Genomic DNA, 27,219 nt, shown 5'->3' with positions numbered 1-27,219 from the left:
AGCCTCTGCCTCAACTACACACCTCCATGCTCCTCAAACTCATCCTTGCAAGAACCATGATGAGCTCCTGCTGCAGCTTGGCGTGATGGTGTTAACTCGGGCAAATTCCTAAGAATTTTCCACACGCAGTTCCCTGTGCACGGGGTGCTACTGCTATTTCTCTTACCTCGGTCCTTTTCTTTCTGGACATGATTCAGATGCCACCCCTTCCAGAGCACCTGCTGACTGACCCAGACAGGAGGGGCACCCATCCCATGAGCTTCTGGGACTCGTGTGTGCTTATTTTGCCTCTTAATTTCATTCACTGCCTTTGTCTGTCTCCGTTTGGTTCCCCAGCCCGCACAGAAACAAGAGACACTGAACATTTCAGGATAGAGCTGAAGTGGAAGCTCACTGGGCCACAGTTACGTAGAGGAGGGAAGGACACTGTTGTCTGAGCACCTGCACAGCCCACTTGGCTCTGCTACGGGCAGAGTCTGAATGGAGGGCTGCAGGGGAGGCAGTAGGTTTGCAGCCCACGCTCCTTTTGCTAGGGAATCCACATGAAAGCTGGAGTAGGTGCATCCCAAATAAGCCTGGTTACTCCAAAGAATTCTCCCCCAGCAACCTCTGGACTCCAATATTGTAGAAAGAGTAAATAAGCTTCAGGGCTAGACCAGCTTGGGTCAGTCTTGGGTCTATCTCTTGCAGATTGTTTAACCTTGGACAAGCCAGGCAGCTTTCTGGGCTCATTGTTTAATGTATACCAAGAACGTGGTTCAAAAAAAAAAAAAAAAGAACGTGGTTCACATCTCCTACAGTTGTGACGGTTAATGCAGTGCAGTGAGCTACTGTATGTAGATTGGCTAGCGTCCACTTCAATACAATGACAAGGACACTTCACTTTGAATCAGCAGCAGCAGGGTGCGTGCTAAATAAATGAACAGCTATTAGAAGGTGGGAGTTCCATGGTGGCCGCCAACAAGAAGCAAGAGAAAAATTATCATTTTTCCAGACCCCAAAGATTTTAGTTAAATACGCACAATTTTATTGATTGAAGAGATTAGGACAAAAACATTAAACCAAATACAGGACAAAGCACCAGAGGCCACAGATCCCGCCATGCACATCAGCAATCTCTCCTCCTACCAGGGACTTAAAAATAGGGGAGAGGGAAGAAAAAAAGGTCCTTCTTGACACAGCACCATCTTCAGAATGTAAAACAAAACAAAACGAAACGAAAACAAAAACAAAAAACAACTTCTCTCCTTTATATCTTCCATTAGCAAAATAGAATCAAGGGCAAATCCATGGCCGCCTTGTCTCCTGATTATGACTGGTGCAGCCGCCCTCCTGGGAGCTGAAGGATGGGCTCCCGCTGGGCTGGCGTGAAGCGTCCAAGAGTCTGCACATACATGCCACATACTATAATGAAGCACAGATTCAAGTAACATTTACATACTAGAGTCCATGTGTTACCTACCCAAGAACATGACCATTTCACAAAACATATACAGGCAGCAAAATCCAAACAACTGAGGTACTGGGAACACAAATATTTATGCCAAAAGAGTTCTGTATCATACAGCAATAGAAAAGCCATAATAAAAAAACATTTTGCCACTCGAAATCAAATAAAGCTATCTAGAAAAGCCAAATAAAGGTTATTTCAGGGACAGAAATACTCAAAACGAGGGGAAAAAAATTATAAATGTTAACTACAGCATGTAACACGTCATCCCAAGTCAACCCGTAATTGAAGTACTGGCTTAATACATCACAACGTGACATTTTCCTTAATAAATAGAAGAGTTCTTGAAAAGACAAAGGTGCATATTGGGATAGAGAGCTGTTTTTATTTATATCATCCTAGCTTTCAGCTTATCATCCTTCTTGCTTGTCTCTACTGAGGGTTTTTATCCAAACCAGAGGGCCTTCCAAGCCAAAAGGATTATTCTTCTTAAAGAAAACGAAATAGCTGCCCTGTATTTTATACACGTGGGACAACCTGCTTTGTTTCACTAGTTTCTATCAAAACAAAGACAAATGTTTAGTTGAGATTGGAGTTTGCAAAAGCATCGGCCTCCAGCGGCTTCGTGGTATCTCAGGCCACTGCTGCCATCTCAGCAAAGAGGAATGGCCGCACCACCAACCCTCAATCTTCAAAAGGAAAAAAATTAGAGAGGAGCTGGACTTCTTTCTCCCTTTCTTCTTCCTTTCCCTTCCCCCCTTTAAACGACGATGGCAGTAATGCATCTGGAAGTCTGACTTCAAATAGCTTCCTGCCACAAACCAATCTACACCAAACGAAATAAGCTTGTTAAAGGACAGATTTTTTTTTTCCCCCTTCAGGGAGCAAAGCATTAACATGTCATTTCCTGACCAGGATATTAAATAGTTTATTTAGAAGAAATGAGTTGAAGAGAGCGATTAAGAGACACGAACTGGACTTTTGTGTTTTCTTTTGAGTTTAGCACCCAGGTTACATGCCAGTCTGTGTGCACCGAATTTTTTTTTTCTTTTTAAGTGAATCCCATTAATTGTCAGCTAGGTGGTTGGCTTGTTTAAAAAACAAAACAAAACAAAACAAAATGCCTCCGCCAATTGTTCCTTCCCTGAATCATAACAAGAAGTTAAATGCTAACAGTGCCATGCCAAGATGTGTGTTTTGAGGCAGAGAGTTTCAATTCTGTCAGGATCTGCAACTATTTGGGAACAAAACGAAAAGTGGGGGAGGTGGAAGCAGCCCAACTGGCCAGGGGTGGTCTCCCAGGCTACGTCGGAGAAGACAAGCTCCAGGGGGCTCCCTCCGTCTGACCCCCACCCCCACCCACGTCTCTGCCCCCTGCTACATATTGAGTCAGCTCCTTGCAGGCGCTCCTTCTCTGAACCAAGAAACTTATGATGTCAGTGTCCTTTCTGCTACCAAGGCAGGCGAGATGTGTCCCCTGGAAGAACTTCTTTCCGCTGCCCTCCTGGTACCTGCTAAGTCCCTGTAGGGCGTGAGCTCAGTTAAAGAAAGGGTCCAAGTTCTCTTCCATGTTGACGTCCGGCACCAGCTGGTCAGACACTTCCTTAGCACCATATCCTGAATTCGAGACGCTAAAATCTGTAGAAAACCAAGGATGGTCCAGAATTTCCTGCGAGGTCAGCCTCTCCGAGGGCTCCCGCCGCAGAATGCTGCGGATGAGGCACTTGGCCTTGGGTGACAGAGTCTCTGGAATGTTAAACTGGCCACGCCGGATCTTGCTGAAGAGAGAGCTGGGCTCAATGTCATGGAAAGGGTACCGCCCCACCAACATGGTGTACAGCATCACCCCCAGGCTCCACACGTCGGCTGCTTTGCCCGAGTAGCTGCCGCTGGTGTTCAAGATCTCCGGGCTGACGTAAGCCGGGCAGCCGTGCTTGTCAGAGAGAGAATCGTCATCTCCCTGCAGAATGTAGGCATCTTCCAGGCTTTCTAGCTTGACCCGAGTCCTGAAAGAAAGGGAGAAAAAAATAAGCTTCTGAGGGAGCCCTGCCCTGAGATACATCAATGACAGAATCATCGTGCAGCCGCTGCTATGTGTCCAAAGACCCCTCAGCTATATTCGTCCACTCATGCATCTGACCAGCCAAACTTTTCCTCCTGAGCACCTGGGGTGCCAGACACTCTTCCAGGGCTTGGGACACACTGTGAACACAACTGACAAGGTCTTTTCATGAGGCTTACAATCTACAGGGGAACTCGAACCTTTAGCAACGTAACCAACCATAAGTAACATTACTATCACATGCCTGTCTTGAGGATAAGGAAACAAGAGATTAAGTCATTTTCTCAAAGTCACGTTCATATAAGGAAACATAGGATTCAAACTTAGACAGAACCAACCGGGAAACCCAGGGAAGCTCTGCCCACAGCTTGCAGCAAACTCAGACTGTGCACATTACTTAACTGCTTTTTGTTAAACATGTACGGTAAGATTTGACCATTCCGCAAACGAGGATTCAGAGTTTGAGTATCCCGCCCAAACCTTTTAGCTGGGAAGAGCAGAAGACTCGACACTACAGTTTCCTAAGTTGACATGGCTGCTGCTGTCCTGCTGTCCAGCATCCTGTTGTTAGGACACAGGCAGGAAGGAGGGACATTCCAGCAGCAGTGGACTCCTACCACCTGGTCCTTCTGAGGCCCACATTCTCCTGTCACATCCATCTTCTTTCCCAGATTGCCTGCTGCCCTTGTCCCTGTCCAGCCCGTCACACTCCTGGGTTCTGGTCCTTGACCTGCTACTTAACATTTGACCTAGGTTGCCTATATCTTTGGCTTGTGCCACACACCTGCAACCCTGACTTCTCACGTGTTGTGTGCACGGCACGGCCATGTGAACAGCAGCATGAGCTGACTGGGTTGAGCCCATTCCATCTTCACACCCCTGTGGACGTGCTGGGAAGGAGTGGAGCAGCAGAAGCGGCTGGAGTTAGGCCATCTGAGCACCCACAGGCCAGTGTCATTCGCATCCCTTGCTCCTCTGTCTCAAGTGCACATCCCAGCACCTACCAGTTTGCCCCAAAGGGTTAGGAAGCCCCCATGAGCAGGGGATAAGAAAGCTGCCTGGGAAAGCCACCATGGGGCGGAAGGCAGAGCCAGCAACCTGAGCCCATCTCCTGCTGCTTGTCGGCCTGCAGGTCTCAGCCTGGCAAGTTGACTGCCATAGCCACCAAAAGTCACCCAAAGGAGGTGAGGTTCAAGTTAACCAAAAGAGAGCTGCTGGGAGCTATAGCAATAAGTTTGGTGAAAAAGATCTCATACTTGGATGATAGGAGTTCCAAAACCCAGGAGAGACTACTTCCCTGTACTCAATTCTACCTCTGAGCAAAAAGCGGCGTGGTCACGGGGAAAGTCAGTTTCCAGGCCAGGCTCCACTGCTCACCCGTTGTGAGCCTATGGCTGAGCCACTGACTGCGTTCCTCAGCCTTAAAGAGCATTGAACAAGGCATTCCTTTTTATTTAAAAAAAAAATTATTTGGTTAAAATATACCTAGCACAAATTTACCATCTTAGGCATTTTTAAGGGTACAATTCACCGGCACGCTGCACACTGTCACACGACCACCTGGGAGGAGCAGTCGCGTCGCTGCCAGTTTGACATCCTGGGATTCCACAACACACAGAGACGCAGCTTTTCCTCTTGTACTGGCTCACCAAAGTCTATCACAATCTACAGAACGCACGTTCTTCTCATGAGCCTATGGTTAACGCTCTATAAAACCAGGAAAGATCTAGATGTGCTATTCTGGAATGGAGCTGAGTAAAAACCAATCTGTTTCCTGCTTTGCTTTCTCTAATGGAAGGTTAGCAGGCAGAGCTGGCCCTCCAGCCTCACTAGGGGCTCTGAGATCAGCTCCAGGTGAATCGGGGAAACCCAAACCCAGAGCACAGGGTGGGGCATGAGTGAAGTCTCACGGCTCCTGCCACTCCCCCCTCACCCCTACAGGTCTCTCCTAACTTGAGCCAAACACCGGACCCCCAATTTCACTGTCTTGGCTGCAGAGTAACTGTGAGAATAAAGGCAAACATGAAAGTGATAATTAAAAATATTAAGGTCTTCCGTGGGCGTGACAGAAGATGGTCCAGGGGAACAAGTGCGAGTCAGAGGATCCAGATCTGAGGCTGATGGTGTCTTGGCTGCTCCAGCTGGTGGCCAGCGTCCTGCCCATGCTGCAGGTGACCCCATGACCTCTCCACCACCCCACCCCCCCGCTTGCCGTACCAGCCTCTTTGCTGCTCCTGAAATGCAGTGCTTGGCCCTGCTGGGGACGTTGGCCATGTTGATCACCTGTTGATCACAGACTTTTCCCTAGTTAAGAGACAAGCTCCCTGTTGCCAGGCCTCTGTTGAATTGAACTTTATTAAAAGTCCCCTAAGGCAGCACCTGTGGCTCAGTGAGTAGGGCGCTGGCCCCATATGCCAGAGGTGGCGGGTTCAAATCCAGCTCCGGCCAAAAACAAGGCCCCGCCCCCTTACAGCTGTCAGAGCCACGGCACGTTCATATCCATACGGTTCTGCAGCGATGCTCTAAGCTTCACTGTGGTGGTTATTTCCAGGCGATCACCTTCTTCCCCACCTCCAGGAGCCTGTGGGCACAGGCTGAAGTCACCTTACACGTAGAAAACAGTACCTATGTTTGCTGCTGTACCTTGAGCACCCAGGCAAGTACCTGGCAAAGAGCAGACCTGCCACATGAGGTTGGGGACGGTCACACTGCTGACCCAAGGGGCTTCACTGTGCTCACCGGGAAGGGAAGGAGGATCCTACTCTGCCCACCTGGCCAGGGCTACGTGGTGGTCAAGTGAGAGATCATGGAGGATGCGCTTTGTCAATTACAAGAGCCAGGCTCGGGCTAGAGTAAGGGGGAGAGGTGGGTAGGATTTCAGGGACCTGGACGGCCCAGCCTTGCCAGGGGCCAGCCCTTACCACCCTAGCTCCTTCTGCCAGGCCAGATCGGAAGCTTTTTCCTTTGTATCTCCTTCTAGGTCACGACTTTAGACTCTCTCTTTCCCACTGCTTCTTTCCCCAGAGAGCAGTGTCCCACATTCAAGGGATCCTTACCCCAGTCCCTGGAAGCCTTCTCCACATTATAGATTAGGGCCTCAGAAAATGGCTACGGCCCCCACAGTGTCATTAGCCCCACAAACTGGAGTTCCCTTTTCTGGCCCTCTACCTCAGAAGGAAGGCTCAGAAGCTATGCAGATACTAAATAAAATTGGGAATGATGTTAAAAGCCCATTTGACATGCTGCTGAATTTCAGCTCCCCCTAAGCTGACCCATCCAGCTCTTCACCCTCCTTTCCTATGGCTGGGGTTTCAGTGGGGAGGGTCTGGGTCTGCTTGTCACATGTGGTACAGCACACATTGCAGTGGTGCAACCACAAAACCCAGGCCAGTCAGAGAGCAAAGCAGTGACCTGAAGTAATAAGTTCAAGTCTTCTTCTGGCCTGGAAGATCACTCAGAACCAAGCGTCAAATGCCACGGATGTGTCTGATGCGGGAGAGGCCCTTACCTACATATTTTCTTTAACGTCTCTGAGACAAACACCCAAGGTAGGCGCTATTGATTTCTTTTGGTGGGTGAACCCAGCACTCATGAGGGACTGAGGAATCTCATACGGCCGACCAGGGGAGGCAGGCAGGGCTGGCCCTCACCTTCGCTGGGCCGGACCTCACCTACCCCAGAAGCTGACAGAGGAAACCACACCGTCCCAGAGGTAAGCACCTGTGCGCCGTGGGGTGGGGTGGGGGAGAACAGGCCCCCAGGGCAGGAGCCTGCTCCTTCTTCATGGGAGTATCTCTTCTCCAGGAGCAGAGGGGAGAAGGGAAAGAAAAGCCTGGGGAAAAGGGCAGGAAATGCAACAGCTGCAGGCACGTTACTGACATGGCTTCCTTCCGGGAACTTTCTGGACTTGTTTACAAAGTTGAGAAGCAGGCTACCGCTCTGGATTGCATCTTTCAACAGGGACCTCTCAGGATGCACTTCACACATCAGGGGAGCAGAGGTCAGTCACACAGGCCAGGTGAGAACCTGTGGACTCGCTGTAGACCCGCGGGGGGAGATGCTGAAGGTCCCTGGGCCTCGAGGCTCCCCTCTCTGGGAAACAGGGCTGCCACCTGCTACTCTCAGACTGCACTTGGTGAGTGCACGAGCTCAGGCCAGGAACAGGAGCAGAAATCAATGCAGGCTCTTGCAACTGTCCATGGTCCCCAAACAGTCTTGGAAATGGGGATTTTCTAGGCCAAGGAGTCAATTTCCCTAAAAATAAATAGGAGCATCCACGGACCTTGTAATGCCAATGTCCCACTTATCACTCAGGCACTATAAAAACATTTATTGAGCATTTACTCTGCCTGGGCTACTCCAACTAGGCACTGGGCACCCAGACAAGCAACACCCACCTTCCTGATTTATGTGAGAATTAAATGTAATACATGTAACGCCAGCACAGCAGCTAGGAGAGCCCAGCATGGAGGACCCAGCAAGGCCCAGGCACAGGGGAGCACATGCGGATTCCGTGACCAGGTTTCTTTCTGAGCCTCTGCACTCACGCCTCCTACTTCCTCAAAGGCTCATTCCCCTCATTTTATTTAGTTTTGGGCAGGGCCATCAGGATGGTGGAGGTGGTGGTACTAGAGAGAGTCCAAGAAGAATAATTCTAGAAAGTGACCAAGGGGGGGAAGGTGCAGGTGACAATTTTTGTGACCAAAAAGCTGTAAATGGCAGCGGTTATCTCCTGCAACTTCTCAGGGGAAAATACAACTCTTTGAGAGCCACAAGATGAGGGTAGGGTTGATTTGGCTAGATTTTTGCATGTTTTTTACAAACTGTGCTTGGCGTAGGAAGAGAACAGTCTGCGCAGTCAATGACAGCCCAGCCCAGGGCCAGGATTTGTGTCACAGGGTCCTAGTGCCAGAGAGGAAGGCAGAACTAGCAAACAGGGTTCCTCTCCTGGCATCTAAGCAGCAGCGTGGATGGGCCTGGGACATTCCAGGCCCCATTCACTCTCAGCAAAGGCTTGCGTGCCCCCATGAGCCACTATCTTTCAGCCTCAATTCCCTCCTGTTAAATAAAAACAAATAGCTACACAGCCTGCAAGGGTTGCTCTGTCCTCATAGTCCTGATCTTAAAGTTTCCTGTGGCTCTTAAGCTATAGTGATCACAACACACCCCACATGACGTCCTAATAATAATGATGATAGTTACACTAACAACAGTAACAACTGTGTAGTACCCAGCCATTGGAAGCTGCCCATTTTTGCAGCCTACATCTTCATTTCTCCCAACAAAATAAAAAGACAAGTATTAGGATTATGCATCCTCTCCAACCAGTACATGAAACGTCTAGGTTTAATGCACAGACGGCTAAGGGAAAAAGCTGAGTTCTCGGTCTACGTCAGGAGGATTCTAATGCCAGTGACATCAAAACCACGGATTTACTACGTGTCAAAGAAAGAGGACCTTTTAAAGGGAGAGCTGAATTGATGAAGACAAATATGCCTGAAGGTTTATTCAGCACTACCTCAGGTTCAAAACCATCCCTGGGTTACCTAACTGCCACGGCACAGGAGGTAGACGGGGGTGGAGGGACATGTCCATTTGCTGGGGGGGACTGAGGGGACAGAAAGTGGATGAGGCCACCTAGCAAGTGGATGACAGAGCTGGGATTCAAATCAAGGTTTTAATCTCCAGGTTCAGTGTTCTGTCCACAATGCCAGAAATGGCCTCCACAAGCAAATTGTGTTTTGCTTTTTAAACCTCTAAGCATCTCCCTGGGCTCTGGGCAGGAAGAGATCAGGACAGGGTGGGCCAGGGTGCGGCTGAGCTGAGCTGGGAGTTCAGCCAGACAAAGTGGGCCTGGCAGGGCTGGGAAGTCCGGTGGCCTGAGGTCAGTGAAATCCGGGGAAGTCACTGAAGGCCATCCTGTCAAGGGGTCCAAGCAGGCTAAGGGTCAAGAGAGAAAAATCAGTGTGCCCAGGTCTGGCCAGTACTGAGAAAGTACCCATGGCAGCCAGTCCATTTGTGCAGGCAATGGTCCCACCTGGGGTGACTGTTCATGGAGGCCAGGGAAGGACGTCCTGGCACCACCAGTGGCATTATGCAGACCTGGCAACCTCCACTGGAACTGGACAGGCCACTAATCTGTGCCAAATAAACTGTCACTCATTTAATTCTCTGTTACATACACACACAGCAGCTACCTCTGAAAGCCCCTCTGTACCAGGCCTGGGGCTTCAGTGGTCTGCTCCAGGTCCAGGTCTGGTCACCAGGGTCTCACAAGTAGCAGGAGAGCAGCAACAGGATGCCAGGGAAACATCTAGGGCTTTGGGGCAGAGGGAAAGGAGTCCACAGGAAGGGGGACACGGGGAAAGGGCAGGGGCAAGAGGCTCTCATCACCTCACAGCACCCCACACCCTGGAGAGTGAGTGTCGCTGCACTAATCTGCTGAATGAGACCACTGCAGCTTAGAAAGACAAGGAACTGCTGGGACACGCGTGTAGCACACCTGGGACGAGAAACTCAGTCTGACTCTGCCACTCAGCTGTGCTCCTCAGCGCCATCTGCCCAGCCAGGAGGGAGCACCGGCTGGCCCAGATGCAGGGGCACACGTGCGCCCAACCACCCCACTCCATGCCTGCCCACTCCCCATGGAGGACACCACACAAGTGCAGCCTGTGGGCGACTGGGGCTTCAGGAGGAAGCACGTCCTGTCACCATAGGGACAGACAAGGAAACCCCAGACAGAAGGGCCAAACTGACAGGAATTCCTCATCAATGCTCCATTCACCACTGGCCTCCAGCATCCAGACGTGCTCCTGAGGGATGCCTCCCCTCCAAATCAATCAATGTGCATCTCAGAAAAGCTTGTGCAGGCTCAGTGCTGGCCAGGAACACCCAGGGTGCTGATGAAGGTTTCAGGGCATTTCTATCCTTCCCCATAGCTAGGGTGGGAACAGGACTCAGGCAGCCCCTGGGTGCCTGGCCTGCGCACACTGGGCCACACAGGGCTGCCCCCTTGGCAGGGAGCCCCAGGCAGACCTGCAGAGACACGTCTAGGTGCAGACCCAGCCAGGCCAGAGAGCCAGAAAACCTGGGCCCTGCTCGTGGTCATGTCACTAACTGGTTTGGAGCCTTAGATACAAACCTGCCCCTCTCTGCTTCCTTCTCTGTGAACATGAAAGGGCTTAACCCCTACCTACCCATCTTCCTCTTCAATCCCACTGCCACAGTCCCGGATAGAGTCACATAACCTTGAAATCAATGTCCAGCCACTGGGCTCATCCCTTGAGTCTATCCTTTATCCTTGTGGCACATCCACAATCACAAATCTGTCCCTATCCCTGCCATCTAGAAAAAGCCCTCAATCTCTCCTCCCAGACATCAGGTCAAATTGGAGGTCAGGAGCCTGTGTCCCAGGCTCTAACCCCTGACACAGACCCCCCACAGGCTCTTAGGACCTTTCCCTTCCCTACTCTGGCACTCACTCACACCGTCCCCCGCAGGGGACTACTACCTCCCAAAGCAAGCACTGTCCACTCCTTACCCCACTGGTGCAGCTTTAAATAACTAATACGAGGTCTTCTCCATCATGCAAGAATTCTCTTGTATTCAATCTTGTACTATAAGGAGACAGTAGGTGCTCAGTAAATGTTTGCAAGATAGTGAGACTCCCATGCCTAAGATTCCCCCCAGCTCCAACATTCTGTCTGGCATTCAGGGCACCTGGACATGACTCTACTTATGAACTACAATGTCTGGCGTCCAAAGACATTTCTAAGACATTAGACTCTGTTGAATGACTCAGAGAAACTCCCAAGAGTGATGAATAAAAATCATCTAAAAGGTGTTTGTCTCCACTGTCTCCCACTTTCAATATGGCTAGGAGATTTTTCTTATCACATTCATGCCTCTGGGCACAAGAGGCTATGTCAATTGTCATACATCCAGTAAGTAGTTACCATGCTAAGTCCTGGGCTAGGTGCAAGAGAAAAAATGTCCATGAACCCCATATTACAGTTCTATTTCAGGGGGCTCTGTCCAATCCCACAAAATGGAACCATAAAGCTTATCAGGACTTCCCATGGGTCAGCTAATTGATGACCCAATCAACAACTGCCATGACTGCTCAGAAAACCTGAGGACTAGATTTTATTCAGACTCTGGCTGGCTGGATCCTCCCGAGGATGCTGGCTACCTAACTGCATTAGAAACTCTTCCAGAGTGTTAAGCCAAGAGGTAGCATTTTACCTGGTGGCCATTTCCTGGAGCCAAACTAGTACTTGAGAAGGTGGGCTCTGGAGCCAGTATCCCAGGTACAGACCAGGGTCTACTACTTATTATTAGCTACAAGACCCTGGGCTTCAATTTCCTCACCTGTAAAATGGTGATAATAAGGCACTTTACTCACTGGGTTTATATTGATTATTTTAAATATTATCAGCTAAATAAAACTAAATTAGTTAATTACACATTATAGTTAGAAAGGACAGAACCTGGCACACAGTGGGCCCTAAGTATTATTTCAATGAAATCTAAGTCTGCTGAGAGCTGGGTTCTCTTTCCCTGGGTACTGCAGTTCTCCAGCACGTAGAATAGTGCCTGGCACATAAAAAGTGCTCAACAGATATTTGTTGAACAAATACATGAGTCATCAGGTTGTCGGGTCATAAGGCTCAAAGCCACGAGATGATGGCTGATGGCAGTAATGACAAGCATGCTTTTAAGTAGCTGCAATCTGTGCTGGGTGCTGTACGTATACTGTCTCCAGCCAATTTCAGGGAGGTAGGCCAAGATCACAGGCTAAGTGGAGGATCAAACGTCTTACCACTGCACCTCTGCTTTGTTCGTAAGGGGCTTCCGACTAGCCCATCAGTTAAATTAGTAGGAATCATCAGTAAACGGCCAGAGATCCTGCTGAAGAAGCGCCACTGTTTAGCCCCTGATGAGCCTCTGCGGAGAAGCCCGAAGCGCTCTCCTCCCTGTGATTAGAAAAGCCCTCTGAATAAAATTACAGCCTGCCACAGACACCGAAAACACTGCATTAAATAAATGTCACTTTTGAATAAATCATTAAATCAAAATGGAAATGATGGGTTAATTTCTCACTTAATGGGGTACTTTGAAAATAGCTCTCTTTGAAAAGGTGTCTCCATGGGGAGTTTATAAGTTTTCTGGGCCCCAGGCCATCACCTAGGTGCTGATGACCTCTACCTGTCCCTGCCTGTCTCGTTGTCATCGGACGCCAATCAGAGATGCTCCTACCCAAAAGATTTTCATTTCTTCAACAAACAACAAGGCCCACCACACTGCAGGAGCGTGAACAGTCCCTTCCCCCAGGTAGCTTGCCCTCCAGCAGGGGATGAGGCCAGAGAGGGCACAGGTGCCATCAGGGCAGAGCAGGAGAGGAGCCATGACAGATGAGAGGAGTGTCACGGGAAGGAAGTCACTTACCACTGTAGGGGCCGAGAGGGGGAGCCCAGCCTCCCCGAGGTTGAGCGGTGCCTTATGTACACAAAGGTGGGAAGCACTAAGGTAAGGCAGTTTTCTCAAACGCAAAGAGACTACAACTTGAAAAACTGTGCACAACTATTAATGAAAGAAGCTGAGTGTGGTCTCTGGAGCTGCAGGGCTGTCTGCCGTCTTGTACTTTGCTGGATATTGAAACCTCAAGGGAAGTGGGAGCAATGTGAAGGCATAAAGGGAGAGCAGAGCTGGGGACCAACACCTGGGAAACAGAGCCTTGACCTCTGTCAGTCAGGGAAGGACAGAGACCTCCACACACGGGGAGGTGGGGTCTGCACATCTGGGCAGGTGGCCCTCAGCATACCAGAAGCTCCAGGGCTGCTGAGTTTCCGCAAAGGGTCCAGGCTGCCACCCTGCAGAGGCAGGCTCTGATGGGCTTCCACAGAGCAGAGGAAATGAAACTTGCCACGTCAAGAGATAAACATCTTCAAACCAAGGAAGGAACACGTCAAGAGGCAGCTTTCTCAGTTCACACGGGGCATTTCTGCTCAGAGAAAGGCCAGCACTGAACTGAGGCCAGGGGTGGGGGGGCGAGGAGGGAGAAGGAAAGTGGGGGTGGCAAGAAGTGTGGACCCAGGGGATAAATCCAGCCTGGAGAAGGCAAGCAGGGGTTGCTGCAGGAGCGACACCCCCACATCCGCTGGACTCCAGGGTGCACCAGGTTGAAAGTGCTCTTCACCCACTGAGGGAGTCAGAGAACTGGCCCCATGTGCCCACAAAGGGCCACCAAGTGCAGAGGTGGCTACAACAGACAGGAGCTGCCACCTGCCAACAGCTGATGGACACACCAGGCACAGGTCCACCTGAGCCAATGCACTTGCTTCTGTGAGGAAAGTCTTGTCATTTCCACTTTATTGATGAGGCAATCTGGGCACAGTGGTGAGGTCACTGGTCAAGGTTAAGTTTCCTAATAAGTGCACTGTCATGCAGAGGGCACCTCAGCCTCCACCTGGAAGCAGCAGACCATCTCCAGGCTCCCGCCTCCCCCTGAAACATGGAGCCTCGGAGAACAGGTGACCAAGCAGATCGCCCTGACAGCAAGAGAGGGAGTGTGAGGCTGCAGAGAGCCAGCTTTCTGAGGACGCGGGCACCGCCTTCTATCAGATTCAGGGCCTGGCCCACAGGTGGGGCCCTCCTATTCACACAAGGCATTTCAGATTTTACCACAGCAACTGCGATGAAAGGGTGTGTCCAGACGGGTTCAGTCAGGGTGGGGAGTAACTTCCTCAAAATGCTGCTCAGGGCCTGTGGGTCCTGAGGCTTTTCCCTTGCAGCGGCGGAGGCTCTGCCCTGCACGAACGCATCTCTGAGATGCAGCCACAACAGCAGCAACAGGGAGGCAGGGCCAGGCCTGGAGGGGAGGGAGCCTGTGGCCTGTGCCCAGAGCAGGTGCACAGGGGCCTTCGGGCCTTTTTGAGCATCACATTCCACAGCAGATGCACTTGACTTGCTGACCCTCTTGGCACTAACGTAATGATTACGATTAAAAGGAAGACAGGGAAGGATATGGCCAGAGTCGGAACCTCTACATCAGCAGGTACCATTCTTTACCACATATGTTGCCAAGGACAGTGACTTCATTCTTCAGGGGCCCCCTGTGTCCTGGGAACTGCCCACCCACAGTGGTACTATTCATCAGTGACCCATAGTGGCAGCTGTCTCCTCACACGTGTCTGTCTGGCTGCTCGTCACTGAATCATCTCACTGAGGCCTCGTAACCGCCCTGCAGGAATGCGTTAGTATTTCTACTTTGAGGATATTGCAGCTCAGAAACATTAAATGACACAGCCCAGACCAGGCAGCTAAAACGTGGTAGACTCAGAATCTGAAGCGGGAACTCAAATCAAAGTGAAGTGGGGCCCAGAGGTAGGACACCAGCTCCCCGTCTAAATGCAGAATGGGCATGGTCATGCACCTCTGTGTGCAAAGCTCCCGTGGGGAACTAGATCTAAGGGGCTGACTGCTCCTCCAGGGAGGACTATGGATGTGGAGTTACAGATGGCCACAGCTCAAAGTCTCAGCACAGGTGTGGGCCCAGGTCTTGTTCTGTGTCAAGTGAGACTCAGGCACCCCGTAAGGCCTGCACCTTCAATCACTTTCAAGCTCAGCAGAGAACAAGAAGGACATCCTTGAGAGAGAGAGGGGACAGAGGGGCTGACATGCAAAGAGGTGGGTAATGCTGGCAAGATCCACAAAGTGGCACTCCCCACAGTTTAAGGGTTAGAAACAGACAGACTCCAGGGTTTAATTTTCAAAAGCCTTTCAAATTTAACCCATTGCTTCCTTATGCTTTCCATGTTGTTGAGAGAGAAGGGAACTTTGCTTCTACTGAAATTGATGCGGCTAGGGAGGAAGGTGAGGGTGGCCAGCACAGATGGTCCCTCCCAGGCCTGGCCTCAATTATCCCCATCAGGAAACACAGGCGATGTCCTCCATGCAGGTCACTACATAGGCCAAATAACAGAGAATTTGCTAGAATTCAACTATATTCTGCCAAGAGGCTGGTGAGAAACAGCATGAGTGACAAAACCTAGGAGTTTCACATTCAGGAATCAAGGGGTTAAAAAACGAAACAAGAAGAAAAAATGTCCTATCAGTACATTTAGAGCTGCCCAGACAGAGACACTTGTCATGTTCTGGACAGGCAAGACCACTGGGACTTCTGCATAACATGGGGCAGAGAAAGGGCTCCGCAGTGAAATCAGAGGATTTCTAAGCTAGCTGTACCCTCAGACTGGCCCTGTGACTTTGAGAAAGGTCACCGGCCCCCTTCACACTCCACGTGGTCCAGTGACCTCACCCACCAGACACAGGGCAATCATTCTTCCCAGGACCCCAGGGGCTGTGATAGGCCAAGGCTGCTCATCAGACAGCAGGAAGGTGTGGCCCAAAGTGCCCCCAGACACACCACGGAAGAGTGACAACCAGCTCCCTAACAGTCCCTTCTTATCTTCTCCTTAAGTTGAAAAATGCTCTTGAAAATTAAAAAGTATTTTGCTCGGACGCATTTGCTCCAAGGAGCTGTTTGGTTTCACATTCACATCAGATACTCTGTTCCTGTTCTCTTTGGAAACGGTCGTGCTCCTTCACAAAAGTCCAATGTAACTCCAGACTGAGAGTCAGAGACCCGCAGTCCAGAGCAAGTTTCTTACATCTGGATATTTCTTCTCTGAGCCCTAGGACATCAAGGATTTTGGCTTTATCACAATACACTCTTTGGGACGATTACACATCCTCCCATAATTTAGAAGCGTGGCCTCAGAGTAAAACCCCGTCACAGCCATGGCAGGATCTGACTTACATATTAGGGAAAGTGCATTCACCCCTGGAGCTCTGCCTCCTGGCAGCAAAACAAGGCTAAAGCATGGACCCTGTGGAACCTCCGGAGGCCACTCCTGTGCTCCAGGATTTGGGACATCCTTCCCACACTGCTCATTTCACAAACAGGTCTTCACCATGGGGGTGTGATCCTTGGCCATCTATCCCTTCTACTCACTGATGCTTGAAAATTCCTCTCTTAGGAAACACATTTAAAGATGATGCTTAAAAGCATAAACCCCATGAGAGAGGGGACATGTGTGGTGTTTACACCCGCCAGCAGGCCCATGAACTTCTGGAGAGCTGAGTTACCAGAGAATATGGCCTTGCTTCTGCTCAGTCAGTCCCATGTACAACTCTGAGACTTACCAGGCTGGACACTGGAGTCCTCATCAATACAGCAATAGCCACATCTCCAATATGGATAGAGAATTAGGTTAAACTATAATCTTGTGGTAAAAGGTCGACAAGTATCACCTCTTAATTTCACAGGTACAGTTCTTAAATCTCCAAGAAAAGTAGAAAACAGAAGTATAAAGGGGATCCCTCTGTCAGTATACCACTGGGATTCGGTACATATTCCTGTTCCAAACTAAAATATTCAAAGACCTTAGAGCAGATACAACAGGGCCCAAAAAACAGAAGGATAAGAAGCACAAGGCCAGGGGGTGGGGAGGATGAAAGAGGTGGACAGGGCGTATCCCTTCCACCTGGTCCCCATGGACCAGCCCAAGTCCTCAGAGGGCATTAAAGGCGAAATCTGGATAAGGACTTGGGTTTCCAAGGGCAGGGGAATCTGAGCTGGAGAAGAGAAAAGCACTCTCTTCTTTAAGACCAAGATATGAGCTGGTCCCTACATGAGGTAGAACCCCCTGAACAATTCCTGGAATACAGTGAGCCATGAATTCAAATTTGTTGCTTCCATCCTTCTAAGAAATTCACATTCTTAAAAAGAAAACAGTGGCTCAAAGGAATTCTTAAAACCAAAGGCAGCTGAAGAGAAAGCTACTGGGGTTTAGTAAACGCTAAATAGAGTTAACAGCAGAACTATGAATAGAACCCAGATGCCCAGCATCCTGTCCAGCTGTCTCCTGAAATAACCAAGACCTTCATGGTGCTGGGCAATCGCATGGGCAGTTTCTCCACCTGGAACCCAGTCTTTCCCACGCTGCCCGCTGCCTGTGAGACGGTCATCCGTAAAGCCTTGGCTCTAAAATAACCTTTGCTATAAAACCTTCCTGGACTCTCCAGTCTAACTTAGGCCTAATATCCCCCTTCCCACCCTGGTTCTCTCCTGACCCAGCATAAATTGCTATTTGGTGCCTGCAGCATTCCTCTATGGGTCAGTTAACTAATTCATGTTGATATTAATAGTACTAAGAATTGTGACTAATACACAACATACGTTTAGGGAGTGAATAAATGATAAACAACTGATTCTAGGCACTGAGTATTCTCAAGGTAGAATTTTCAAAATCCCGCCACCTGGGTCTGCAGCCACCTTCAGCGTTCATGACACAAAACTGCACTTCTTTACTGTATCAGCACACAGAATACCCTGGGCCCTGTCATTTGCACACTGGATGACACCTTTAGAGAAGTGGCTATTAGCTTTAGAAAGGCGCGTATAATCTCAGTGTTCTCCTCCATCTGCCCTCCTAAGCTTCCTCCCCCTCAGCTGGACACAGGCAGCAAAACATCTCCATTCATTCCATCCTCTCAAGTGGGCCAGCAGGAGCAGCCCATCAGGGTCTGGACGGGAACGGGGCTTACCTCTCTTCGTCCTTAAAGATGAATTTCCGCAGCTTGAGGTCCCGGAGGACCAGCCCCCCGTCATGGCAGTGGGCCACCGCCGAGGCGATCTGGTAGAACAGTCTGGCTGCCTCCTCTTCCCTCAGCTTCTTGCAGGTACGGACGAAGGAGTGCATGTCCCCATAGCTTCGCTCAAAGAACACATAGGCTTTGGTCTCACCCAGGATAATTTCAGTGATTTGATTGATGTTGCTATGGGCAGACAGGCAAAAGCACGGTGCCAGGGACTCCTGGTAGCAGCTGATATCAAACACCTAGGGCGGGGATAAGACCATAATCAGAGGTGCCTCTTGCACAACCAAAACACACCATGCTGACACTTCCCATAGGCAGGGTGGATCGGATCCAGATCACACTGGCCCTGCCTTCCATCAACTGTGTGGCACTGAACAAGCCACTGACCTCTCTGAGCCTCCCAAGTCGTCATGTGTAAAATTGGCCACGTGACCCTTGATTTGCCATTAGGAAGATTGTAGGAGAACATAAGGGCCAATGTGCTTTGCAAAGTGTCATATGGTACAGAATTGGTTAAGTTTTGCTTATTTTACTTATTTTTCCCTTTAGCCCAATCACCCATGTTCACAGAACTAAGACAAAATCTGGGAGAAAGTTACCCACCCAAGACATACAGACAATGCCCGTTCTCCAATGAAAAACAAAACAAAACAAACAAACAAAATGCATAACATCACTTCTCTGGCTTTCGGCTAAGATCAAGTACAAAAAATGCACAAGAGCTGCTATGTAAAATATTAGCCATTAATAGATTAAATATCTAAATTTTGCCTAATGGTTCAATATGTTCATTTTACAGATGAGAGAACTGAGGCTCAGAGAATGAGCCAGAGCTCCAGCCCCCAGTGGCAGGGCTAGGAATAGGATGCAGTCTTTCTTAATAAAGAAGCTGACTTCCTTCTCTCTTCTCTCCACAGATATCTAACTCAATGAACCAGTTATGCAACAGTTTTCTATGAATCAAAATTAGCCTGTGAAATGCCACTTCATTGTAAGCTTGCTTAAAAAGAAAATGCACCATCAATACCTTTTGAAATAGACCTAACAGAAATTAACACTGCAGAGAATTTCTGAGGTTATTTAAAAAAAAAAGAAAGAAAGAAAGAAAGAAAGAAAAAGGCTTTCATTCAAGTCCTTCACTGAATCAGAAATGTTAAGTCTCTGGGTTTGGAACGTGGTTTTCCTATCTGCCTGGAGCACGGATGAAGCAGATCTCTTTGGTGTGTGTGTCAGTGAGGGGCGAGCGTGGGTGTGCTTTGCTGGAAAGCATCGGAGGCAGCAACACCCAAACAATATACTTCGTATCATCAGTTCACAATCATTTAGCATCTTCAATTGCTTTTTCAGTGGTTAAAACGTGTTGTCCCTGATCCTGATTTTGCAATGTGGTGAGGAAAATGCTGGACTGGAAATCACCAACCTTGAGGCTGTAATCCTGGCTGGGCCATCAATAATCTGGATGAGATGGATAAAGAGCTTAGGGTTATTGGACCTCCCTCCTCTTCACAAAATAAAGATGCCGATTTACAACACTGTTAACCTTTTTTAAGGTCCTGATCTCACATAAAATCTGATAAAAGCCCTGTCCCCTCTTAGTGGACAATGCCCATTCTCAAATGCACGCATAAGACTGGATTCATTTGAAGAAGCTCTGCAGGCCCTGGCAGCCCATCCCAGGACACGGCCTGCCATTTAAGAATCTTTGAGTTAAGTCACCCTAAGCTTCAAAAAATAAATTAAAATAGAAAAATCTGTGAGTCAAACAGGGTTAGTAAGAACCTCAAGAGGGCTGGTGCTAACCCTGCCAAGGAAGCCAAGTTAACAGGAACGTTGTGAATGAACCATAATGAGGCATCTCAGGAAAGCGGCACAGCTGCTGCCACTATAACCTAGAATTTAAGAATGAATACTTCACCATCTCCAGAGACCACAAATCACACCCTGATACTGTCAAATGATGACCTCAGAGCAGTGACCTCACAGGCCTGTTCAATTAAGAATCTGAAATGCTTGAGTCAACTTTAACACCCAGACTGCAGGCAACAGAAACCGGGGAAGCCTCAAAAATTGCAGAGTAATAAATGTTTTGCAGCAGCGAAGGTAAACACGCTGCATTATATAATGAGAATGATGTGTTCCCAAGCACCAGGCTGCAGGTTCTGTCGCCAGTGTGAGCAGAGTTATAATTATTCATAGTACACTTCCTGTTCCAGGTGCATTAAAAGGAAAAAAAGGTTTTGTTTTTTTTTTTAACTTCTTTGCTCAGCACATTATGCTGCCCCCCCCCCAATTGAAAAACTGAATGGATATAAAAAGAAAAAAAATAGGTTAGTGGCAGTTTCAAACTGTAGCCCTTCCCTTTGTAGAAAAGACCAAATTCTAAGATGGTGGACAGAATATGAAAAATAAAATAAGGACTTATGTTTACCCAAATGGGAAGGAGCCGAACTTTTATTAGTAGCTATAACATGCATTTATGGGCTTGGATTCGTATTTAAACCATCACCTTCAAGTGCAAAATCAAGTCATAAGCCTGGTTGCCAGCTTTCCTTACATGTTTAATTTGGAGCCTTAGTTATATAATGTGACAGTTCAGATAAGGCAGTAAGATTAGACAATCATTAATAACGTTAGCAGGAAAAAAAGTGCCCATTCTGCCAAGATAGTAATTATGTCAATCTGCACAGTAGCTACCAGCAATTGCATGAAAACATACAGTTAATGACTCCCCAAAGCTCCTTACTTCATTTGCCTGGTAAAAGTAGACACATGGTAATAGTAAGCAAGCTTGATCATTTTATTTAAATTGACCCTGGAATTTCTCTTCTCCCAGATAGAATCCTACTCTACAGCGCCCTATGATAAATAGCATCTTTACATTTGATCTGTTTTTGCAAAGACTTTCTTCTTTGGTTAACACAGAACTAGGAAACACAAACCCTGTATTTTAAGATACCAAAAGGAACTAGATTCAATGTTCAGATTTCTCTGAGCTTTGAAATAAGCTAAAAGATATATATATATAAAACATGGTATATATAGTATATATCATATTAAATATACAATATAATGTATAATTATACATTATACAATACAATATATAATATACAATATAATGTATACTATATATTATATATACATTGTATATTATATGTATACAATGCAAGTATATAGTATACATTGTATATACATATCTATAGCTGTCTCTGTCTCAGGATAGTTCATAGAAGCAGTCTTATCAAACTCACTTGGAGTTTCTTAGAATTTATACAACTATGCTTGTTTAAGAAGTCATCCACATCCCATCTGGTAAAAAGTCAGGAAAACAGAAGCTGCTGTGTCTTAAAGGGATGACCTCTGTCAAGCAGAACAATGACACTGCACTTACATCCACTTGCAGCCACACTGTAATTGGTGAGGGGCTGATTCAATCTTTGCAATAAGCAAGCCAACAGATTAAGTACAGTTTTAGGCCAGAGAGCAAGTCTGCAAATGACACCGTAAGGTCAGCCCAAAGTGAAATATGCCTTGAAGAATTTGAAGGGAGAAAGAGCAGAGGCCAGAGTCACCTCTGATTTTAAACAAAGAAATAACAGCCAGATGTTCCTGCAGAATTTGGCTGCCCATTCCCTTTACTTAAAAGCATCTCCAGCCTTTGAAAAATATTAAAATGCTGTACTGAAGTTGAGCAAAAGGAGTGAAAACACTCACTGCTGGGTGACTGTGCATATTTCATACAAGAGTGGCAGCTCTGTGGAATTCATTCATTTCAAAGGACGACTATCCTATTGTGCAACCTTGCAGGACTTCTGAGAATTCAATCCAGCTCTGAATAGCCTACTGAATTTTGGTTAACCGGGCACAGTTGCTTGGGTCTCAATAACTTGCAGAAGATGCAAAATACCAAATGCTCAGTTTATAAGCAAAGAGCAATATTTAAAGAGTCTCCAATTTCCCCCATAAGGTCTGAACTGAGCAATCGCAAAACTGGAGATCTCCACTAAACCCAAATTTTGCAATGAAATACTCCAGTTCAGGATGAAATAAGCCAAATCCACAAAGCAGTCTGTGGTGAATGACCAAAGTGTGATGCATTATTCGTAGCACAGCTGTGCACAGTGCCCATTTCAAAGGATGAGTCCCCACTCCTCCTTTACCCACCCCCCAAATAGTGAGCAAATCTACAATTAAGTGACAGTGAATTCTTGATCTATATCCAAATTCTGGGTAATAGTATGCTGTACTGTAGTCATTTGTTTTTGCAACTATTCCCTGCTCGTCCCCTTGGCTGGGTGCACACAAAGATACAGACACACTCACACATACACAAACCAGTCAGTGTTCAGGGTCAAAGACAAAAAGGAAACTCCAGTGTGCATCTCAGTGTGAATCCCTGGGGCTCCCAACGCTGGTCTCTAAGCCCTACAGGCAAAGGTGTGTGTGAGGGGGAGGAGGAGGGGAGTCTAGACAGGAGAAGAAACCGAGACCAGGGAGAAAGACCCAGAGGATTCAGCATTAACCCGAAGATGCGCCAGCTTTGATTTCCACCCCAACCCTCCATTCAAGGCTCCAGGCAGAAGAAAGGTCTTTGTAAACTCCTTCCCTGCGCTGGGCCCCTGGGCTCAGCCTGAGGGGACACCTTTGTGTGTCTCTTTAAAAGGCATCTTCGGAACAAAGGTTTAACACCTGCACGCTGCTAAGAACAATGGCTGCGAAAGACACCAAGTCATCAGTGCCTTAAAATTAACGGGGGATTCCCTACTCCACGTTGGAAGGGGAGGGGGATAGACACACACGAAGAAACCCCCTGGGCAGCGGGACCTGGCCTCGCGCGAGGGGGATGCCCAGCCTCCGGGAGCACGCGTGTCCGTGGCCCCCGCGCAGTCTCCCCGTCCTCCGCTCCCGGGGCTCTCCCCAAAACGCCCCCGCTGCAGCCCGCCCCATTGTCTGAAACGGTCTACAAACTTCGCAACTAGTCCAACACGAACAAATAAATAAATTCATTTAATCGGGCCACGGAGAATTATCCTGAGAATATCCCTTCCCCAGACTCGGGGGCCCGGCGACCTCCTCCCGCCCCCTCCAGCCCCTGCCGAAGGGCCGGGGTATCTTTTTAAAAGACAAAAAGCAAAACCAAACCCCCGGCTCTTTACCTTGCACACCAGTTCCTCTCCGCTGTGCAGATGTACCGCACGAAAAACGTGGTCTCCCTCCAGAGGTTCCAACAATAAGTATTTCCCGATGCAAGAAACGCAATGCGACAAGTTCGGAGTCTCAGGCGGGCTCGGGGAGCCAAGGTTCGGGCTGAAACTCTGGCTGGGCTCTGCGGACCTTATAGACGACAACTCTTCGAAATCCTGGGTTTTGTTCCGCGATCTCCCATATCTCGCTATTGTGATGGGGGTAGACCTGTGTATGTTCATGAGTGTGGGGCTTGCACGCGACAAACAAAAAACCCGCTGGAGAGATGAGTCGCTGGCGAGTGCGGCTGCAGGCGCCTCTGTTCCACGGGTTTAAAAAGGAACGAGAGGGGAGGAGACGGGAACCGGGCTGCAGGGAGCTAGAGTGAGAAGCCCCTGAATGGGCGCCACCGGGCACCTCGTCTGCGCCGAGCCTGGCTCCCGCTCGCGGGGTTACTCTGTCGGGAGGCAACTCTGCTCCTTTTGTTACCCCAAAGCAGCCGGCGACGTGCGGAAACGCCGCGCTTTTAGTTTCTCTCTTTTTCTCCAACGTGGCTCCTAGACGAGCAACTGGACTGCTAAGGTGGGAGCTGCAGCGCCGCGTTCCCCGAAGCGATCCCCAGGCAGGCTTCCGAATCGCAGACGGGGCGGAGGAGCCCGGCTGTACTTTGTGCGGTCTTCGGGGAGCGCACGGCGGCGGCTGGGTCTCAGCGCGTTGGAAACCAAACAAAAAGCAAAAGGAAATAAGCACGGGTCTACCGGCTCGCGACGCGCGGCAGCCAGAATCCGCGCTGCACCCCCTTTTTTGGTGGAAAGGGTGGGGGGCGTGGAAGGAGGGGGTGCCGGAGAGGGCAGTTTACCTACGTTTTAACTGTAGATGGCGTCTGAGGCTTTTCCAAGACCGCCAGAGCTCTCCAAAAATTAAACAAACAAACACAAAAAAGAAAAATAGCAAGGGAACATTTAACTTGGAGCGGTCAGCGCTGCCAACAAAAGATTGCAAAAGCCGGGCAACGCGCGGGCCGGGCGCAGGTACCGCGACAAAGCCTAGGGCTTGGCCCGCCGCGCCGAGGTCAGCACAGGCTCATGCTGTCGCAGCTAGCTCGCGCTCCGGGTCTTCTTCCGAAAGAAGCGAGAGGTGCAGGCGGGGACAAGAGCAGATCAGCAGTCTCCGATTTCCCCGGCACGAGCTTGTGGGCGCTGGAAGGGGTGGCGACCCCGGCCCTGCCAACCCGCCACGTTCCTTTCCCCTTTTCCCGCTGGAGAACAGGATCTTGCCTCGGAATAATTTGCAACCACTCCGTCTCCCCTGAACCCGAATTGCCCGGAGGGGGTTGTTTTGGAGAATACGGACCGCTGGTCGTCGTCTTCTTTTATTTTTTTCTCGCCCCCCAGAGGTAAGAGAGGACCCTGTATTTAAAAATTAAAGGGGATGGCTGACGGTGCCGAGGCCAATCCCCGCGCTCAGCACGCCCGCATCTCCCGGCTAGGCGGTATTAATAGTTACTTACGTGGCCGGGGATCTCGGAGAGAGCTGGCTGTGTGTGCGCGTGTGTGCGCGCGCGCGCGCCTCGCTCCCGCTCGGGCTCCCCATTCAATGTCACCGACACATTTCCACGGAGCTCCCGGCCCCCAAAGCCCCCCCTACCGCCCCCGCTACTGGCTCAGCCCGGAGCCAGCCCCGCCCCTCCCCCGCCCGGGCCCCCCTCATTGAACCGGGCGCCCATCAATCAGCCTCGCCGCTGCCAGTCCTCGGGCTGCTCCCCGCTCCAGCCGGCGGCGCGGACGGCTGCCACTGCCATTGCAGCTCCCGGTCGGGGGCGCCGGCGCTGGTCTCGCAGCTCCCTGGCCGGCCGCGCGAGGTAAACAAAGTGCTATATCCTTCCGCGGCCCTTGGCCCGGAGCCGCTGCACGCCTGGTCCTGTAGGAATTGGGGGCCTTAACTTCCCACGCGGTCACCCCGGCTCGGCTCCTGCAGCTCGGTCTACTTGGTACTTAGTTCATCCTCTGGACACTTTTCCCCCAGAAAACCAGGCGTCCTGGAGGGTCCGATCTTCCCTCTTTTAGAAGAATGTGCTTGCATCAGTATTGCTACTTGGAGTTTCAAGAATTAGTTTCATTATCTTTCTCCAACACCCGTTTCCCTATCTGTAAAGAAATCCATTGCTTGCTTTTAGATGGTGTTACCATCTCCCTCCCCACCATGTCCACCCCCAGCCACCCTAGTATTTCCAGAAGACCCGCTGAAGGGACCTTTTGACTCAGGCCACCTTTAATGACTAATTCTTCCCCTCCCAGGGTAGTACCCAGAGGGCCTTGGAGGCCAAATGAGGCAAACCTTCGCACCCAGACCTCCAGGGAGCGCTGTTGGCTCCCAGCCAGGGCACTGGGCTTAGTGAGCTGTCTTTTTTTAACCCAGCCGGTGCCGCAAATAATGTTCAATACTGAGGACCTGCTAAAGGCTGCAGTTTCGTCCCCAGCCTTCCTTGAATAACTTGAACTTCCGGAGGAGGTTCCAGCCCACAGTCGGCTGGCTTGGACGGGAACACGGGAAAAAAGGGTCTTAAACTCAGGCGGAGGTTTTAAAGGCCAGACCTTGAACTCTTGTATCCTAGGAAATGAGAAACAATCTGAGGGACACGGTATTTAAAAAGATAAATAAATAAATAAAATTAACAAAGGACTGGGAAAGGGAGGTTGGGATACTCTTGGAGACTTCTGGTCTTTTCCGTAAATGTGGCGTATTTTCCACTGGGAGGAGAAGACTGCAATTTATTGCCCACGGTAGGATGCTTGAGAGTAAGAAAGATAGCTATTTATAATTCTGCTCACCTAGAAGCAGCAGCCTGCGTCTCCTGGTATGTTTCATTCTCCTCCCCACAAACCTACTTAAGACTCAATTCCTAATCCTAAGGACACACGCGTGTTCCCCTAGGCTAGCGCCTTGACCACTGACTGAGCAGGATCCCTTAATTCAGTCTTAAGCCATAAATACACTTAGCCGGTGCCAGGCACAGACCTGAGTCAATCTCTGCTAACGGGCCAGAAGGAAAGGCACCTGGCCTCTTCTGTGCAGTGGCCCCCAACAGAGCTGCCTGGGGGTTGGGAGACCTGTGCCCCAGCCCTGGCTGGGCCTCTGACTTCACATGGAAATTGAGTCAGTCAAAACATATTTTTTTTTCCTTTCTCTGTGTTTCTTCATCTGTAAAATGAGAAGCATAATACCCAACCCGCTCACCTCACGGGGTTGCCTTAGAGTTATATTTTCAATTCCAGGAAATCTATGAAGACTTGCTCTAAACCAGGTCCTGTGTTGAATGTTAAGGATCCAACTATGAGTAAGATCTGGTCTCTGCCACCCAAGAGTGCAGAGTCCAACCCCAGAGAAAGACTGGAAACAAATAATTTCATTGTGTAACAATGTGGCAATTAGAATATCAAGCCCTCAAGGGAGTGCAGAGAACAATTCTTCGCAGAATCTCAGTGAGTTTTCCCAGAAAATGTGAATTATTTTTTTACCATCGATTAATCCAGAGCCAATATTTATTGAAACCTACTATGTGCCAGACACTGGATATGAAGATACAATGATTTAAAAAATACACTTCCTGTCGTTGTGGCTCTTAAAATAGTCCTGTGAGTCATAAAATAAAATGAATAAGAGATTGTTGTTGGCATTTCAGGCAGAGGGAAAGAATGTGCAAAAGCAACGGAGTAGGATGTTCTGAAATTTCTAGTAACTCACCATGCCCCAACCTCAGCAACCCAGAGCAGCGGCCTGGCGGGGACCTGGCAGAGCGCCTTGGGAGTAGATTGGGAAGGGGCTGAAACACACAGCTAGCGACCACCATCTGCCTAGTACT

At 49.2% G+C, this 27,219-nt stretch overlaps 1 protein-coding gene across 1 annotated transcript; it reads right to left on the bottom strand.

Annotated features, from left to right (window-relative positions):
* Positions 1-1,004: 1,004 nt before the first annotated feature.
* TRIB2 (tribbles pseudokinase 2) lies at positions 1,005-25,017 on the bottom strand. Its single transcript, XM_003787400.1, has 3 exons — positions 23,330-25,017; positions 18,123-18,415; positions 1,005-3,456 (listed from the first exon to the last, which is right to left on the bottom strand). Exons 1-3 carry the CDS (start codon positions 23,597-23,599, stop codon positions 2,988-2,990), a joined length of 1,032 nt encoding a protein of 343 aa, XP_003787448.1. The 5' UTR covers positions 23,600-25,017; the 3' UTR covers positions 1,005-2,987.
* Positions 25,018-27,219: the final 2,202 nt, after the last annotated feature.

The sequence above is a fragment of the Otolemur garnettii genome, unplaced genomic scaffold, assembly GCF_000181295.1.
Source record: "Otolemur garnettii isolate 467f Iridium unplaced genomic scaffold, OtoGar3 scaffold00022, whole genome shotgun sequence".
NCBI lineage: Eukaryota > Metazoa > Chordata > Mammalia > Primates > Galagidae > Otolemur > Otolemur garnettii.
The sequence above is the reverse complement of the archived record's forward strand: the minus strand, read 5'-3'. Positions and strand labels throughout refer to the sequence as shown.

Bases quoted from the DNA above. Each gene is read 5' to 3' on its own strand.
- TRIB2 (XM_003787400.1), bottom strand. From the start codon at position 23,599: ATGAACATACACAGGTCTACCCCCATCACAATAGCGAGATATGGGAGA. The intron at 18,416-23,329 runs GTAAAGAGCCGG...TCCCCGCCCTAG, and splicing joins GAGAGGAACTGGTGTGCAAG to GTGTTTGATATCAGCTGCTA. The intron at 3,457-18,122 runs GTAAGCCCCGTT...CCTTTCTTTCAG, and splicing joins ATCTTTAAGGACGAAGAGAG to GACTCGGGTCAAGCTAGAAA.